Below are 18,447 nucleotides of genomic sequence, written 5' to 3' on the forward strand. Positions count from 1 at the left end.
TGTAATCTCAGATGTTCTCTGGCCCACAGAAAACACCAGTTTCAGCTCTCAGCTATCAACATTTTACCTCTGAATGGTCTCCGACCACAGGGTCAGCCCTAGCTTTTTGGGGACCCTGGGCAAGATCTTGGAAAGGGGCCCCTCAGGATCACGATTTGAACATACACTATTATTATCAGCTCCCAACACAACCTTATCTTACTAATTAGAACAATAAAATAAATGAATTAATTAGCTAGACAATTTTTTTTATTAATCTATTAATTAACCAGCATTGAAGAACACATAATAAATAACTTATAAACAAGAACATGAAGCACACATATTACAAAGATAATGTATTTTAACATTGAAAGTAATACTGTATATAGGAACATTAATAATGAAAAGCAGGACCAGTGTTACTTCAAAATTCCAGCAAATAATAACTTGCAAAGTAATGCACTGAAACCTATGTAGAAAAAGAATTGTAGAAAACAATATAAAATAAAGCAAAAAAAGTAAAAGAAAGTGCACTCCACAACAACAGGAATGAGATCAGTAAGGCTGAGCAGATTAGTTTTTTTCATAAAATTATTTGCCTATATTTTTGACCACAGGTATATTTTAAATAACTAGAGCTTCGAAAAGCTCCTGTCTGCTCCAGCCACTGTCACTGAGAGAGCGACTGCAATCTGAAGGGCTACAAGCTTTCACAATCACCCCATTTAATGAAATACAAGGGAAACCACAAGGAAAACAATGTGATTTATGTCACTTACCGTACGTGTAATGTTTACATGTAATCGTCTTTTGTACTGTATATTCACTTTCATGTTTTCGTTTGGCTGGGAAGCATCAATTTTTAGGATTGTGGAATTGTGGGAAACGTTAATCTGCTAACTTCCATTAAAACACCTCAAGCAGTCTACGTGTCTATTTTGAAAATCTGGCCTGTCTAACATTCACCAGTTACACGGATTTGACAGACTCAAAAGCAAATTAAATTATTACATTATTAGGCGTATTAAGCATTATTACAATAACTTGATTTGGCGTACCTCTGGTATGGGATCGCTTAGCTCCCTTTTTTCTGCATTTCAGAAATGTTATATACCACACTTGATTATGATTGGTCACTTTTTGAATAGGCTTACATTAGGATAATTCCCAACAGCAACAGAAAGAGCCATTACAGTGAATGTTTCACTCATTTGAACACGCTGATTAAAAAAAAGTTGTGTTGTACACTGAGGGGGCCCCTGGCCCTATCCAAGCATGTAGATTACATTCATGCACAACGTGAACCAAAGTCATTCTGTTGACGCACTGGTTATTATTTCCTGGAATGTCTCCTCCTGTAGCTATTACAGTTTGAAAACAATTTTACAACTATAGTAGACAGATGTGACCATCTTCTGTTGGTGTGGTGACCCCCTGCTTGACAGGACTGTTCCTGATAGAAGCAGTATCCGGGATTCTTTGAACTAGTCTGTCAATTGTTGAAGCAGAATATTTAAGACCCTGGGCAAATTCTTTCACAGTGTTTAATCATGCCAATAATAGTTTGGTAATCTTCATTACCAATGTATTGAGTAAACTCAATAACAATCAAATCTATGCATTTGCCATTTAACTTCTCAAAATTGTTCAGTCAAATTTTGATTGAAATGAGTGACGTTAAAAAAGGAGATGATTATTTGCAATTCAACAAGTTGGGACATAATTGGTACGTGGAAAATATTTTAATCTAGTTTTGGCATTTTGGCAGTTTTATGTCAGTTTAAACATCAAGGAAATATAGCTTTAGTTATTGTCTCAAATCAAATAATCAAAACTTCAACAAACCTATCTGCTCGCTATTTAAATTGTAAATTACATTATGTATGTGACCAGTTACTTACTGATATAAACTTAGATTGCACTGTTTATATTGTGCATTAGTATATAAGAAAAATCACATGACAAAGAAAAAGAAAAAGACATTAAATTCATAATGTATGACTTGTATAAAAGACCTGAATGTCTCCCTTTCACATATCTCTGCTGTTACCATGAAATGTTTCTTTTTAAATGAGTACTGAAACCTAATTTAAATTTCTCTTCATCCTAAACGCAAGTTCATCTCAATATGAATCCCGACAGCTATTTTTTCCTTCCTGTTACAAAGCTGAAGGCATGATTTAATTAATAAAACATATTTTAATTTAATTAACATTTGTTCAATGTTTTCTGCATGTGCTACATTTACAATATTGTAAACATTATCCTATTAACCACAGAAGGAGTATTCCTCATAGAGGATTCAGGGATATACAGAAGAGTTTCATTTCCCCGATCTTTCAAACAAAGGAGACTTGGAAATAAATATATACACGCAGAATTGGTTTAATCACATGGATTACTTAAAGTTTCATAAAGAAGAAAATGGGAAACTGTTTTTGTACTATTGGTTTTAATATATATACAGTATATAATATGACCTATGTTGCTGATGCTAGTGACATAAAATTTCATTGGTCTTGTTATATGGGATGCATACTGTAGATGAAATGGCTTAATAATACTTGTGACCATCTACCACTGTGCATTACTGGAATAACAAATATAATTTTTAAAACTGCTTAACTGTACAGGAGCATTAAACCTCCTATTGTAGGTTTACAGCTCATCTTTTCAGGAACGTACGTAGCTGATAAAGAAATCTTCAAAATAAATATCTTTTTTAAAAACAGGGGGACTTCTTCCTCCAATGAATAGACTAGACGTTCTCTATTCTATTACATAGTATAAGTGCTAAAATTGCCAAGCTGGGCTCATCAAGGGCATTAAACTGAGAGCCTATGCAAATCAAATGACATCAAAAGTCATAAAAGGTGCTCTAACCGTATACTGAGATCCCTCTGTTCATACAGAGAGGCACTCACAGGCTTTAATTTTAATGCTGGATTTCACCTCTGTCTGACCCAGTTCTTTCTATTCAATGTGTATTGTCTCTATTGGTAATCATCTGGAAAGACATTACATGCTGTACCTTGCATGTAAGTAAGTTTCATAATGTGCCCTGCTACCAATCAACCGAGCAAAAATGTTACAGTCCTTAAAACCACAATCATTCTCTTAAATAAAACGGAATTTAGTGTTAAACATTACAATTGATTCCTTCATTTTTACCCGAAACATTAAAAACTGCATGTATCCCAAACACATTTACTGGTTTTTTTTTCAGGTAACAAAGAGTCTTTATGTAAAACCTAACCCTGTATTATTAGTCTGTCATCCACCCACACCTAATTACCACTTACAGCAGGGATGGACAGTTCTGATTCCCAGGGACTGCAGGCGATTTACATTATGGATCTTAATTGCTTGATTGAACTAACGATTTGAGTACAGACAAAGTCTAATCATCCACTTTTGCTGTTTAGATCCTAATCAGTTGCTAATTGAAAAATACTTATAGTACTTTTTTATTCCTTTAGAGAATTTATGGAATTTGACCCATCAGGGCTAGAAGCTGTTATCCCTGACCTTGGGGTCATCTCATTCTTTAGCTGTAAGCAAATCTTTTGGCTTTTTTCCATGTATATTTCCTCCATCAAGGACTGCATGAGTTCTCTGCCTTGAGCATGCAAGAGCTTTTCAGTGGCAGAATAATTTCAAACAACTGGATTTAAATGTCATAAAATACAATAATGAAAACACAGTGAAGGGAGGACTGACATGGAAGACTCAAAAGAGAATGATGTACTTTAAAAGGCAAAGTATACCTGAAGCACATTGAAATCCCTCTTACCAATTCAAAGACCACTGACTTATAAATGGGATTCCAAGATCACAGAATCACAGACAGGCCTGCAGAGATGTTCTGAGGGCACCTCAATATTGTAATATCACAAAAAATCCAATTCACAAAGTTGGTTATGAAAAATAAAAGGCAGATCTAGGACATGCTGTTCATTTGTGATTTTTTTATACTCTAATGCACCATGAGTCTTGTCTTTTTTCTTAAAAAAAATTCAAAGTTAAGATGTACTCTCTCAAAAAGAATGATTGACAGAAACAAACAGTTCTAATGTCAGCATATCAACCATCTCAGAATGAAATGAAATCATGATTGAGATGTTTACAAAGCAGAGTCAGAATAAGGGCTTTGCTGAAAATTTCCAACAGCAAAACATGTTAAAACATATTTTATAGCACCTCTGCAAACAAGGCGGTTCTCTGTACTCAGACTAAAACACATTAAATGTCAAAGTGCAAAATTACTAAAGGATCATTTAATACTCTACAGTAGAGAAAAGCCTATATAACATCCCATACATCTGTTTTCAGATTCTGATTTTGTATTTTTATTATTTCTAGAGAACTATTCATAATATGTAAACTGTATGTATTTCTCTGCAGCATTATAGTCTCATAATAAAGTAGGTGCACACATTACTGTAAAACTACTTTATATTACAGATGGCCATCAATCTGGGTGGTATTTTCAGGTAAACAGAAATAGCTCAACACAAGAAAAACAAGCTTTTCCATTCCCAAACATTTAGGTAAAACAAAGAGTAATCATGCTGATTACTCAAGACCATGCTCTCAGACACTGTCTTTTAAATAACAAACGTGAGCAGGTTGCTTGTACAATTTTCTGAGTCCTTCCAGAAATGTCTAACCCACTCCCAAAACCTCTCTTCATAATAAGGTTGAGTGCTTCTTCAACCTTTTCCTGACTTAAGCTGCTAGAGCTGTTCATTATTGGCCAGGCTGGTGTTCCTATGTTGGCCTACAGCCGAGCGACAGCTCCTTTTTCTTTATGTAGAAATAGAAGCTCCCAGCAGAGAATTGTTCAAACTACTGTGTCCAAGCGGAACAAATCAACATGATTAGTCATGGAGAATCTGGTAGATCTGGAGCTCTGTGGCATGCCTGCATGTAATATTATTTCTTCCTGAAATACATATGGCAGCATTCCTGAAGCCTGACTAGGGATGTAACCTGTGTACTCCAGTTTGGAAAGTTCCAAGATGAGAATGAAGTCTAAATAATGACCTCACTTATATTTCTCTTTTACTATTTGTAAGAACTTTAAAGAAACTGGTCCTGTTGTACTTGTACTACTGCCCTTTTCAACACTGGCTAGGGAATGGAAATACAGTGCCCTCCAGACGATCTATCCTGTTGATGAGACAGGGACAAGGAAATATTATATACTGTAATAGAGTTGAATGTCCTGTCATGACATATTGTAGTTTTAATAGCTTTGCACGGAGCAGTCATCCATCCCTCCATTTTCTAACTTCTTCATCTACAGTAATACAAGGTCGTGGGGGATCCAGAGCTTATCCTGGCAAGTAATGGGCACAAGGGAACAAGGCAGGATAAACCCTGGATGGTTTGCCAGTCCCTCACAGGGCACACACACTGACACCGGGCTATCGGTATATCTGTGGACTATGGAAAGATCACCACCCACAGGAAACCCACATGAAAACGGGGAGAACACTTTGATAGAACTCTAGGTCTAGAATTAAACCCAGGGCCCCAGCGCTGTGAGGCAGTGATGCTAACCACTGCACCACTGTGCTGACCTAGAGCTATCATTTTCATCAGAATTTAGCTGCAGAAAGCAGAAGGGTCAAACTGTTACACATGGTTGGTACAGTAATTTGGATGCTGGAAACCCTACTCCCCTATTGTGTGCTTTAAGGTTGTGGCACTCAGAGAGGGGATTGTTCTCTCAGACCCACATTTCCATTTGTGAACTACTGTTTAGCATTTTCAGAATGTGCAGCAACTTTTCGATAATACCTAGTCCATAACTCATTGGTCATACTGTATTTCAGGTATGAATAAATTTGGAGCACCTTTTATTCCTTAAAAATAAAAAAGGCAATCTATGTTCATATTGTATAAGTCCATGGTTGTAGCCTGGACAAACTTGGATACAGTACATTCAAATCATTTTTTCTTATTCATAATGTTGACCGTTTTTTAAACTTCTAAAATATTGTGGCACTGAAAATATACTTTGCCGGATAAAAGATACAGAACCTACTGGTTTACTGCTGTTGATAAATCTAGAATTTGGAGACTTGTGCTTTTCTATATGTAGTGCAAGTCTAAAAGAAGGCTGAAAGATAGCTACTCCACATTTTCAAAGCATGTGACTAAAATGCATGTCTGGACTGCAGCATTTTCAACACACTCTTGATTTTATATTTGACACTGAGCAAAGTCAGGTCATCATAAACCGTTATACTTTAGGTCAAGCACTACCATCCAACTAAAGCTTTGTTTGTAATCGTTTTGCTCTTTTGTTATATCCCCCAGTATTTATCAGGCTTATTTCGATACTTATGGCATATGATTTTCAAATTTCAAATATGGCTTTACATTTTTACACATTTGGCTCTATATTGTAAAGGTTTACTGTCAGGGCTTAAAAACATTAAAACTGTATGCCAGGTTAGTTAGGTTCTGCATTAATTACACACATGCAAAATCCCATGAAGAACTTCCACCTGCTGCTTCAACAAATGTCCACCCACACTGCCCACAGAGCAGCGGTGATTAGGGAGAGAGAGTGCTATAAATATTTCTGGGATTTTACATATACTGTAACAATAGTAGTTAATGAAAAACAAAGAAAACATAATCCTAAAAAGTCTCAAAATGTGAACAACAATTTGCAGTTGTTTTAAAGATAGAATTTACAATTTTTGCTTTGTAATAAATTAACTGCTTCACTTTGAAATAAAAAGAAAGCATATTGTATGTGTTAACAATTTGGTTTTGCTGATACACCTGTTAAATCGTTATTTGATGCAAGTTCAGTGATTGTATTTCCACAACAACTCTTAACCCTGAACTGACATTTTTCAAACAACCAAGGTCTTTTTCACAGAACGAATACAGAATTATCTATAGCTTCAGATGCTGCATGACTGGGTGTGGGAGAATTAACTCAGAAATTATTTCAGTCTTTTACAGTGACACTTCTGACTTCCAACAAAAGAAAAAAATCTATCAAGGGTTCTTTAAGATGCCCCTGGACTTTTATTTTACAAACGGACAATTTTCTTCAAAAAAGACTATGTCTCAATAATTCCAGTTTCTATGGTGTGGACACTGGTTATGCTCTCTGGTACGTACAGTACTGTCACTATCCAGGAAAAGTTATACACCATGGTCAAATTGTCATGTTTTCACAGTATTTCACTTGAAAAGGCCAACTTACTACATATGCATTATAAGCATGAAGTATTAAACCCTTCCAAATAAGTTTTCTTTACCGTTTATGGCAGGTACATGCAAAATTCAAGCAATTAATTATTGTACTACACAGATAATATTTTTAATGGATGTGAGTACAGAAATTAGGACATTTGCACAATGCCATAAAAATGTAATCTTTCAAAACAAAGTTCAAGAGGACAGACTTTTCCTAATGAGCTGATTCAGGCTGTAAATATTAAGACGCCATGTTTTGACTGTGTACAGTTTTCAAAATAATCCAAGATTTTAATTTGCAATTCCTAGTACTCTGTATTTATGCAAAAGCTACATTTTTATCATATTTACCATCTACTTAAGGCAGGATTACAGCTCTCTGGGGGAGTGAAATGGGTTATGGAAAGATGCCCAGTCTTAAGAAGATATTGTAGACATTTCAGGCATCAGAGAAAAGCCAGAAACACCAGACCAACAGCTGCCAACAGTCCCTGGACATTTCTGACATAATTCTAATTTATGACTATCCCACAACCCTTTGAGGGAAGTGCTTTCTTTTCTCAATTTTAAAGCTAATTTTCCTTAGACTTGCCAAACAAAATATTAATAATAGCCTAAATGTAAAGGAGTCAGAATGAAAGAGACTTTGGTATACAATTCTGACACTTACATTGATAAGTGGGGGAGACTGGTTCCTATCGGGTTAGGTTTTACTTGTTTTCCACCAGGCGTAATATTCAGCAGCTTAAGTGCTTATACATACAGTGCCTTGCGAAAGTATTCGGCCCCCTTGAACTTTTCAACCTTTTGCCACATTTCAGGCTTCAAACATAAAGATATAAATTTTTTATTTTATGTGAAGAATCACCAACAAGTGGGACACAATTGTGAAGTGGAACGAAATCTATTGGATTTTTGAAACTTTTTTAACTAATAAAAAAATGAAAAGTGGGGCGTGCAAAATTATTCGGCCCCTTTACTTTCAGTGCAGCAAACTCACTCCAGAAGTTCAGCGAGGATCTCTGAATGATCCAATGTTGTCCTAAATGACTGATGGTGATAAATAGAATCCACCTGTGTGTAATCAAGTCTCTGTATAAATGCACCTGCTCTGTGATAGTCTCAAGGTTCTGTTGAAAGCGCAGAGAGCATCATGAAGACCAAGGAACACACCAGGCAGGTCCGTAATACTGTTGTGGAGAAGTTTAAAGCCGGATTTGGATACAAAAAGATTTCCCAAGCTTCAAACATCCCAAGGAGCACTGTGCAAGCGATCATCTTGAAATGGAAGGAGTATCAGACCACTGCAAATCTACCAAGACCTGGCCGTCCCTCTAAACTTTCAGCTCAGACAAGGAGAAGACTGATCAGAGATGCAGCCAAGAGGCCCATGATCACTCTGGATGAACTGCAGAGAACTACAGCTGAGGTGGGAGAGTCTGTCCATAGGACAACAATCAGTCTTACACTGCACAAATCTGGCCTTTATGGAAGAGTGGCAAGAAGAAAGCCATTTCTCAAAGATATCCATAAAAAGTCTCGTCTAAAGTTTGCCACAAGCCACCTGGGAGACACCCCAAACATGTGGAAGAAGGTGCTCTGGTCAGATGAAACCAAAATCGAACTTTTTGGCCACAATGCAAAACGATATGTTTGGCGTAAAAGCAACACAGCTCATCACCCTCAACACACCATCCCCACTGTCAAACATGGTGGTGGCAGCATCATGGTTTGGGCCTGCTTTTCTTCAGCAGGGACAGGGAAGATGGTTAAAATTGAGGGGAAGATGGATGCAGCCAAATACAGGACCATTCTGGATGAAAACCTGTTGGAGTCTGCAAAAGACCTGAAACTGGGACGGAGATTTATCTTCCAACAAGACAATGATCCCAAACATACAGCACAATCTACAAAGGAATGGTTCACAAATAAACGTATCCAGGTGTTTGAATGGCCAAGTCAAAGTCCAGACCTGAATCCAATCGAGAATCTGTGGAAAGAGCTGAAAACTGCTGTTCACAAACGCTCTCCATCCAACCTCACTGAGCTCGAGCTGTTTTGCAAGGAAGAATGGGCAAGAATTTCAGTCTCTCGATGTGCAAAACTGATAGAGACATACCCCAAGCGACTTGCAGCTGTAATTGCAGCAAAAGGTGGCTCTACAAAGTATTAACGCAAGGGGGCCGAATAATTTTGCACGCCCCACTTCATTTTTTTATTAGTTAAAAAAGTTTCAAAAATCCAATAGATTTCGTTCCACTTCACAATTGTGTCCCACTTGTTGGTGATTCTTCACATAAAATAAAAAATTTATATCTTTATGTTTGAAGCCTGAAATGTGGCAAAAGGTTGAAAAGTTCAAGGGGGCCGAATACTTTCGCAAGGCACTGTATGTTTGAAAGTATACAGAGCACTATGCACCTACCAGTCTGCCACCAGTGATCCAGGACAGGCACCTTGAATATCTTCTTAGCCCAATCCAAAGTCTCCACATCACAGCGTTCACCAGCAACAAACAGAGTTCGCATTCTGAGACAGAGACCAATATGATATTAGAAACAGATTATGCAATCGTTTACAATGTTGTATTACAGCACATGTACAGTACGCTTTATAAATATGAGTTACGGTACTTCAAAATATAATGCAGTCTTTTTTGTTTCATATTGGAAGACTATTGCTATTAACCTTGGTTTTATCATACAGTATGCTTCTCCAACCTAAGAAAATACACTCGGTGAAATTTTAGAGATTACATACAGACTGCAATTTCTATGGTGTCTGCCGTCCCTCTCTATGCTGAATTGACATACTAGGCTGGGAGGTCACACTATGCACCATTTTCTCCACAGCCACACTAACATAGATTCAAATCTGATACTCAAATGATAAAATTATGTATAAAAACTGTCACAACCTCATAGAGAAACAAAGGGAAAAAAATCTATATTTTATTCAAAAGACTCAAAAATGAAAAACATGTTCCATCCCTTACTGATTTCCATAAATTGAAGTATAAGTATTTAGGCCCAAAATGAATTTATTCTGTTATAAAACACCAGATTTCAAGGATGATGTGCTTTAGGAATTGAACACAAATTTCTATACTGATCATCCACCTGACATAACATAGCTTAAGTCATTCGTCTGATTAACCCTTGTCACCAATGGAGATGATCAATCGCGTTTTGACAGTAGAAGTCATAGGTTAATGGCATTTGAAGACACCACCGGACAAAAAACAGGTTGTACATATGCAACATGTTTTGCTCCAGGATGCAGGCGCTGTCTTGTGGAATTATCCACAATCTTCTAGAAGATCCCATAGTCCCAACATACATGGTTACATACATACATTGGGCATACACAGTCCCAACTCATCTCATAAAGGTGCAGTGGGGCTCAGGTCTGGCGTTTAAGGTATCTATGGCATTATTGTCACATTCTCATCTTCACATGAAAGTCACTGTTACATGAGCATCATGAAAATATTGATTTTCCTGGTGCAATGTTGTCATGTCAAGATGAGCTCAAGTGAAGTGCAGCAAGTGAAGTCCATACACTTCATCGATATACTGTATAAAATTTGTTCAAGAGAATTTCCTTCCAGTGCTGGTGAGTCCACCTACAGTGATTTAGTCTGTCCTCCAACATATCAGTGGCACAGAGGCATTGTTCTCCTGATACGTTGGGTATATTCATTCCTTTCTGTGTAAGACTTTCATGATTTTCACCAGGCTTGACATTCAACATCTTAAATCACGCCATCAGCTTTGGCCAATAAATACAACTCTCTCACTAATTAGGTGATCAGTGCTTATGCAACTAAGTCACGTAAGTGTATCATGGTCAGTCAATGATCAATTTAATCTAAATTAAAACACAGAACACTGGATAATACAATGTACAGATTAGTAAGACAAAACATATACACACACCGTGTTAGATTCTCTACACATACAAGCTGCATACAAGTTTTCAAGAGTGTGTCAGTCAATCGAATATGTGCTGCTGGTGTCTTTCTTCATTTATCCACGTGTCTAGTTTGCCAGCAACTTTGACATGGGAATTCAGAATGACTTGTATAAAGCTTTTGTGTATATTCAATTCAAGCTTTATTGTCCCCTAGGGGAAATATGTTTTACGGCACAGTCAAACACAACACAATGACAAATACACATCATCGAAATGGAAGAGAATACAGTAGTGTTACAGGAGAAAAGAAACAAGAGACAAGGTAGTTACTTTGCATTGTTTAAGAGCGTAATTGCAGTGGGAATAAAAGAGTCTGTTGGTTTTACACCTGGGGGCACAGATGCGTCTCCCAGATGGGAGAAGTGTGAATTCACAATGGAGGGGGTGAGACACACACTCCATGATGCTTTTGGCTTTCTTAGTCATCCTCTGTTTGTAAAGGATGCTTAAGTTGATTTGATTATTCCTGATTATTTTGCCACTTATATTCACTAATTTACCCAGCCTAATACAATTACTGGTACTTATGTTGCCAAACCAATAAGTGAAGAAGTATGTTACTGCACTTTCAATTAATAATTTATAGAAAAGTGTAAGGATTGTTTTATCTACCTTAAAGTAGCTGAGTTTTCTAAGAAAGAAGAGTCTCTGTTGGCCTTTTTTATAGATAGTGTCACAACATTTGTCCCATTTTAGGTTTTTGTCAATGACCAGTCCCAAGTACTTATAGTCATCGACAATTTCAATAGGCTGACCATCAACTGTAGTGGGTTGAGGGGGTGTGGTATTTTTCCTAAAATCAATAACCAGTTCCTTTGTTTTTGAGACATTTAACTTTAGGGAGAACTCGTTGCACCAGTTAGTAAAATCATTTAGAATGGGCCCATGACGGTATTCTGTGTCCTTTAATAAACTGACCAGGGCTGTGTCATCAGCAAACTGAGGGAGATGTCTATCTGTGTGTTTGCTTATGCAATCATTAGTGTACAAAATGTACAGCAGAGGGGACAAGACACAGCCCTGTGGTGATCCAATTGATGTGTAGTGAATGTCAATTTGACCTGTTGAGACCTGTTAGTTAGGAAGTCTAGCACCCACCCTATCAAGTTCTCATTCCGATTGAAGTACTTTGAGATTTTCTGTGCAAGCAACAGTGGTTGTATTGTGTTGAAAAGAGAAGTCAAATAAAATACTTACAAAGGTCCCTGGTCCAGATGTTGATAGACCAGATTTAACCATGTGTGAACTACATCGTCTACTCCCCTCCTTTCCCTATATGCAAACTGCAGGGGGTGGATGAGGGCTTGTGTGCTCTTTGTGATGTGTTGTTTCGTTATTCTCTCAAGAGTTTTCATAGGGAGAGATGTGAGGGATACTGTTAAGGCCATTCGGCTTGGCAGTTTTAGGAATAGGAATAAAGATGGATCTGCCAGCAGCCATATCACCCTGCAACTCACAACTGGCAACCCACTGAAGCTAAGCAGGTGTGAGCCTGGACAGTACCTGGATTGGAGACCTCCTGGGAAAAACTAAGGTTGCTGCTGGATGAGGTGTTAGTGGGGCCAGCAGGGGGCGCTCACCCTGCGGTCTGTGTGGGTCCTAATGCCCCAGTACAGTGACGGGGACACTTTACAGTAAACAGGCGCCGTCCTTCAGATGAGATGTAAAACCTCTCTGTGGTCATTAAAAATCCCAGGGTGTTTCTCAAAAAGAGTAGGGGCCTTAAACTGGTTTCCTGGCTAAATTTCCAATGGGCCCTTACCAATCATAGCCTCCTAATAATCCCCATCTATGAATTGGCTTCATTACTCTACTCTCCTCCCCACTAATAGCTGATGTGTGGTGAGCGTTCTGGTGCACCATGCCTTCCATCGCATCATCCAGGTGGATGCTGCACAGTGGTGGAGGGGAGTCCCCATTACCTGTCCCCATTAGTGCCAGAAAAGCGCTATATAAGTGTAAGCAATTATTATTATTATTATTATTATTATTATTACTATTTCTTCCACAGAGAGGGAATGATCTGTAAGTTTAAGGACATCTGGAATAGAAAACTAAAAATATCACAAAGCTGATCTACTCAAGATTGTAGGACCCTACCACACACATTATCTGGACCTGCACTTTTCCTAATATTGATTTTCCTAAAACATCTACGTACCTCTGCTGTGTCAATTTTAAAGAAACCCTCTCCTGATACAGGGATAATAGCACTGTGAGCTGAGGTGGTTGTAGATTTCAACTCAAAGCAGGTATAAAACACATTCAGATCATTGGTCAGCTGTTGCCCGTCCATACCATTTAACAGAGGTACAGTGCTGCCACTACGCTTCTGAGGGATATTGGCCATGCTTTTAATGCCCTGCCATGTCATCCTGGTGTCACCTGTTGTCATGGTGTTCTCTATTTTTACCCTATACTGTTCCTTAGCTTTCCTGATCTCCCTTTTCACCTCTCTCTGCACTTCCTTCCTGAGCTGGATGTCCTCTTGAGAAAAAGCTTGTTTCTTTTTTAGGAGGACATGATTAAGGCTTTTTGTTACCCGGGGATTGTTATTGGGAAAAGCCTAAATGTTTTTTGGTAGGGATGATGGAGTCGACGCAGAGAGAAATATAATCTGATACCACAACAGCGAGTTCGTGACTGTCCTTTGATGTGTTTTTAAACACGTCCCATCGTGTGCAGTCAAAGCAATCCCGAAGCCGTTCAGTGCTCTCCGAGTCCCAGGCTTTTACTGTTCTTGTCTCCAGTTTGAGCCTCTTGAACAGCGGCTGGTAGATCGGCCTGAGAAGCACAGTGTTGTGGTCGGAGTATATGTATTTGGATATATAGATCATATACTGTGACTGCACAGGCACCAAAACATGTAATCAATATCCAGAATGGGTGTATTTTATTTTCCTAAAAGCATGTATACACAATTATAAGCTTCTTTTCCTGCTCACTATAATACATGTACTGAATATAAACAAATTCAAGAACTATACAGTATATGCAATGCCTCCAGTAAATACCTCTGTACTAACTATAGTATTTCCAGCCATCCATTTTCAAACTGCTTTTTCCAATACAGGGTCACGGAGTGTGCTGGACCCTATGCCGCCAAGCAACTGGGGGCAAGACAGGGTACACCCTGGATGGGATACCAGTCCATCACAGGGTACACAGACACAAACACACACACACTCACACCAGGGCCAGTTTTCCCTACGAGAAGCCGATTAACCTACTAGCATGCCTTTGGACTGTGGGAGGAACCCACAGCGCACCCTGAGAAAACCCATGTGAACACAGGGAGAAAATATAAACTCCCCACAGATAGCACCCATGTTCAGAATTGACCCCAGGGCCCCAGCATGAGCAACAATGTTAACCAAAGCACCACCATGCTGCTACTACAGTGTTTCATTTTTTTAAATAATTCCGCATGTTTCTGTTTTGCCAATTTCTCTTAGCTTCTCAATTCTGCATTTCAAAACCTCATATTTGCAAGTTAACATGATTTATTTTCCTCAAACAGGCATCTGACGTATAATTGGCTTTGCCTCATTATGCCCTTGTTGAATTTTAAATGAGATATAGTGCACCAGATGCATGTTTATGCTTTTGATAGTACACCTTCGATTTTCCTTCTTGGGAGAAAAGGTGGAAGAATATAATGAGACCACCTTTGATCAGGAACAATGAAAATCACCATTAACCTTGAGAGACTCAAACAATGCACTGCTGTGAGATGGATTAGAATCTCATTTGCACAACAATGGCCCAAGTACTATAACAGAATGGGCCACAGACATAAGAACTATAAATAAAAGACTACATTTTATGAATTTTAATTATATTTTAGCTTAGCAGATTCAGAATGCCTGTGTCTGCGCACAAGATATCAGCTGGACAACAGACACTAAATAAAACCTTCAATAACCATTCCAGGATAAACCTACAAATGAATTATGTACCAAAAACACAATCAAAGCAGTTTAAAATTGAATGGAAAATTCTGTGTATTCTCATAAACAAGTAAATTACAAGTCTGCAGTATTAGTACTTTGTGAATTTAGTTGCCAAATGAAACATGAAAACATCGATTCAACCATCCATTTTCTAACCTCTTCCTCTAATACAGGGTTGCAGAGGAGCCAGAGTATATCCTGGCAATCAACGAGCACAAGATTGAGAACACCATGGATGGAATGCCAGTCCAGTGTGTCTGGAGTGTGTCTCAGTTCAGACACACAGTCACAAAGACACACACACTGGGACCAGTTTTCCCAGATGCCAATTAACCTACCAGTATGTTTTTGGACTGTGGGAGGTAACCGAAGTACCCAGAGGAAACCCATGCGAACACGGGGAGAACATACAAACTCCATACAGATAGCACCCCAAGTTCTGGAACTGAAGCAAGGGCTCCACTAAAAAAAACAGTACCTCCTGTCATAACCTATGTTTTGCAACATATGAAATTGCTTATTATTTTGTGTTATGTATCCACACAATTCATAATCATTAATTGTTTTAAAGCTTGGTAATGAAAAAAACCAAAAGTCATGAGGCCCCGTCTTTCCTCTTGGTGAAAACCAGTTACTGTCAACTACTAACATTCCTAGTCTTAAACTAACATTGTCAGAGCTATAGAACTATAAAACAGCACTCCCACCACTAGTTCGACCACTCAAGGGCATATTTAATGACCAGAGGGTTGCATGTTCAAATCCCAGACATTACATTACAGCTGTCTCCTTGAGGAAGTTACTTTACTCACTGTGACAAAACCACTTGAGAGGAAATCCAGGGATAGTCACAAATGCCACGAAAAAAAAACAGTAAAATGTGCAAAAGGTGTTTGTTTAAATATGTGGTCATGTAGAAAAAAATTAAGAAAACATGAGGCAAAAGGAGAAAACTGCAATCCTTTCAGCAAAGTTCCCACTATCAATCTCAAAAGAGTTAGTAAACACCAGCCTTGTAATCACAACCTAGTACAATATAAACAACTTACATACTGTACATTGTAAACACACACCAGGTACAATATGTAAACCACATGGAGACAAAGACAAAACAAAGAGTTGCTACACTATGAGTGCCAGGTTAAATACTCTTAAATTCCAGCTGATGGACAGGAGGCCTTCATTTAATCCAGGAGTCAGACCCCTTTAACCCTGACACAACACAGTGGAACAAACGATAGACAGTGGATCCACAACAGGTGAGGCAAACACACAACTAATAAATACATGAAGTCATTTACCATAACTATACCTAAATAAAAAATTACAAAGAATGTGACTTTTCCAAAAACCAAAATAGGTGGGCCACCAAAGATTATGATAGACCCCAGCATAAGTCATGTGAAAAGGGTATGCACTGGCCCTTCTTCACACCCACGTTTCTCCAGCAAAACCATGCATCCGAAGCAGAGCCAAATTTTCATGGACTGTTGCTTAAGATAGAAACATTAGCTATGTAAATTATTATTAATAGCGGTCATGATTATATACAGTGCCTTTTGATTTTACCTTTATTTATACATTGTAATAACCTCCAAATGAAAAGTGAAATGCTCAGACATTCTGTAGTCATTATAAATGAAAACCTAGAAAAATGGCTTGGATAAGTGTATACCTATGCATTAGTACTTGGAGGACACGCCTTTTGCTTTAATTGCAGCTATAATTCTGTTTTAAATACTGTAGCTCTTTAACACCTATTGCATATCCAGCATTGCAATATTATTACTAAATCACACTGTGGAAGATGTTGCTGGGGTCTGTTAATTTAGCCTTTAACAAATGTTATGCTAAGATGCAATAAAGCTGACTTGCTTTAGCAGCTCCAGCGTAATGCTACATAACAAAAGACAGGACCAACACCCACAAACATACCATGAACAGGATAACGCAGATCAATGTCTGCTGCATATCAAAAGACAGAACCTAGAGCAGGACAAGAAGTAATTACATATCAAAGAACAGGACCAGCACTCAGATTTTGAGACAAACTTCTTTCTGACCTTCTTGTAAAAGCTGGGAAATCCTTGCAGTTTGTCTGTTCTGTGGGGCAGACCCTGCATGGATTGCTGTCCTTATTAAGCTCAATAAAACTGAATCTGCACAAGACTGTGTCCTGCTCCTCTGATTAAGAATTTCCAACAACATACCACACATAGATTTGGCAATGTTTGCCCATTCCTGGCTTGGATTGGACCTTTTTCCTCTTTAGCAACTTCGCTGTTGCTTTGGCTGTGTGCTTAGGGTTGTTGTGAAGTTGGAAGGTAAACTCCCATCCTTAATTTAGCTTCCTTACAGAAGGTAGCAGGTTTTCCTCAAGAATCCATTTTATTTTTGCTTTGTCCAGTTCCCCTTCTATTCTGACTACTGTCCCAGTCCCTGCTGTAGAGAATCACTCCCTTAACAGAATGCTGCCTCTGTCCATGTTTTACAAGCATTCTGTGGGTGATGTAAAGTACTGAGTTTTCACCAGAAAATGTTTTGCATTTAGGCCCCCAAAAAAATCTAGCCTGATTTCAGGATCATCAGACCACAAAACATTTTTCCCCATACCTTCTGAATCTCCACCTTAAATAAGATTCGAAGTGGTATTTTTTTAGTTTTGGCTTTCTTCTTGCCGTTCTTCAATACAGCCCAGTCTTGTGGAGAGTTTGGGGTATTGTTGTGAGATGTAGACACTGACCAATCTTTGCCTGCAAGTCCTTCAAAGATGTTATTAGATTCTTAGTGGCCTCTTTGATCAGTTTATGCCTAACTCAGTCATCCATATTTGAGAACAACATGATCTTAGAAAAGTCTTTGTAGTTCCATGTGCCTTCCACTTTTTAAAAATGATTTTGGCTTTGACAATGTTCCAAGGGATATTTATGGCCTTTGAAATATTTTTATATCCATCTCCTTCTCTCTGCCTTTTTGCAATTTTATCCCAAAGGTCCTTGTTACCCAGATTTTGACTCTTCATTTTAGGATGCACTACCCAGCAGAGACCTACAGGAACAGCTGAATTGTTTTTGAAATTCACAGAATTGCTACAGTTGAACACAGGTGGAGGCTAGTTAAGTTGTTGTGTGATGTGGAAAGCAATTGGTTATACCAAAGGCAATTTAAAAATACACTTATCCAACCTATTTTTCTAGGTTTTCCACCTGTAATTACCTTGCAGAATGTTTGAACATTTTTGTCCACCTTTTTGGTGGTTGTGTGTTATAATGTATAAACTAAGGTAAAAAACTAATGTGTCTTGATTTCA

The 18,447-nt window shown here is 38.2% G+C and overlaps 1 protein-coding gene across 2 annotated transcripts in view; it reads right to left on the minus strand.

The window, feature by feature from the left end:
• Nucleotides 1–18,447, minus strand: part of acss3 (acyl-CoA synthetase short chain family member 3) — a 98,773-nt gene that overhangs the window by 32,890 nt on the left and 47,436 nt on the right. For both annotated transcript variants that reach the window (XM_088647244.1, XM_088647243.1), the window contains exon 9: nucleotides 9,635–9,738. In XM_088647244.1, coding sequence (XP_088503370.1) covers nucleotides 9,635–9,738 — 104 coding nt within the window. The remainder of the gene's footprint in view (nucleotides 1–9,634; nucleotides 9,739–18,447) is intronic.

Source organism: Lepisosteus platostomus, chromosome 9, assembly GCF_059453375.1.
Source record: "Lepisosteus platostomus isolate fLepPlt1 chromosome 9, fLepPlt1.hap1, whole genome shotgun sequence".
Classification (NCBI taxonomy): domain Eukaryota; kingdom Metazoa; phylum Chordata; class Actinopteri; order Semionotiformes; family Lepisosteidae; genus Lepisosteus; species Lepisosteus platostomus.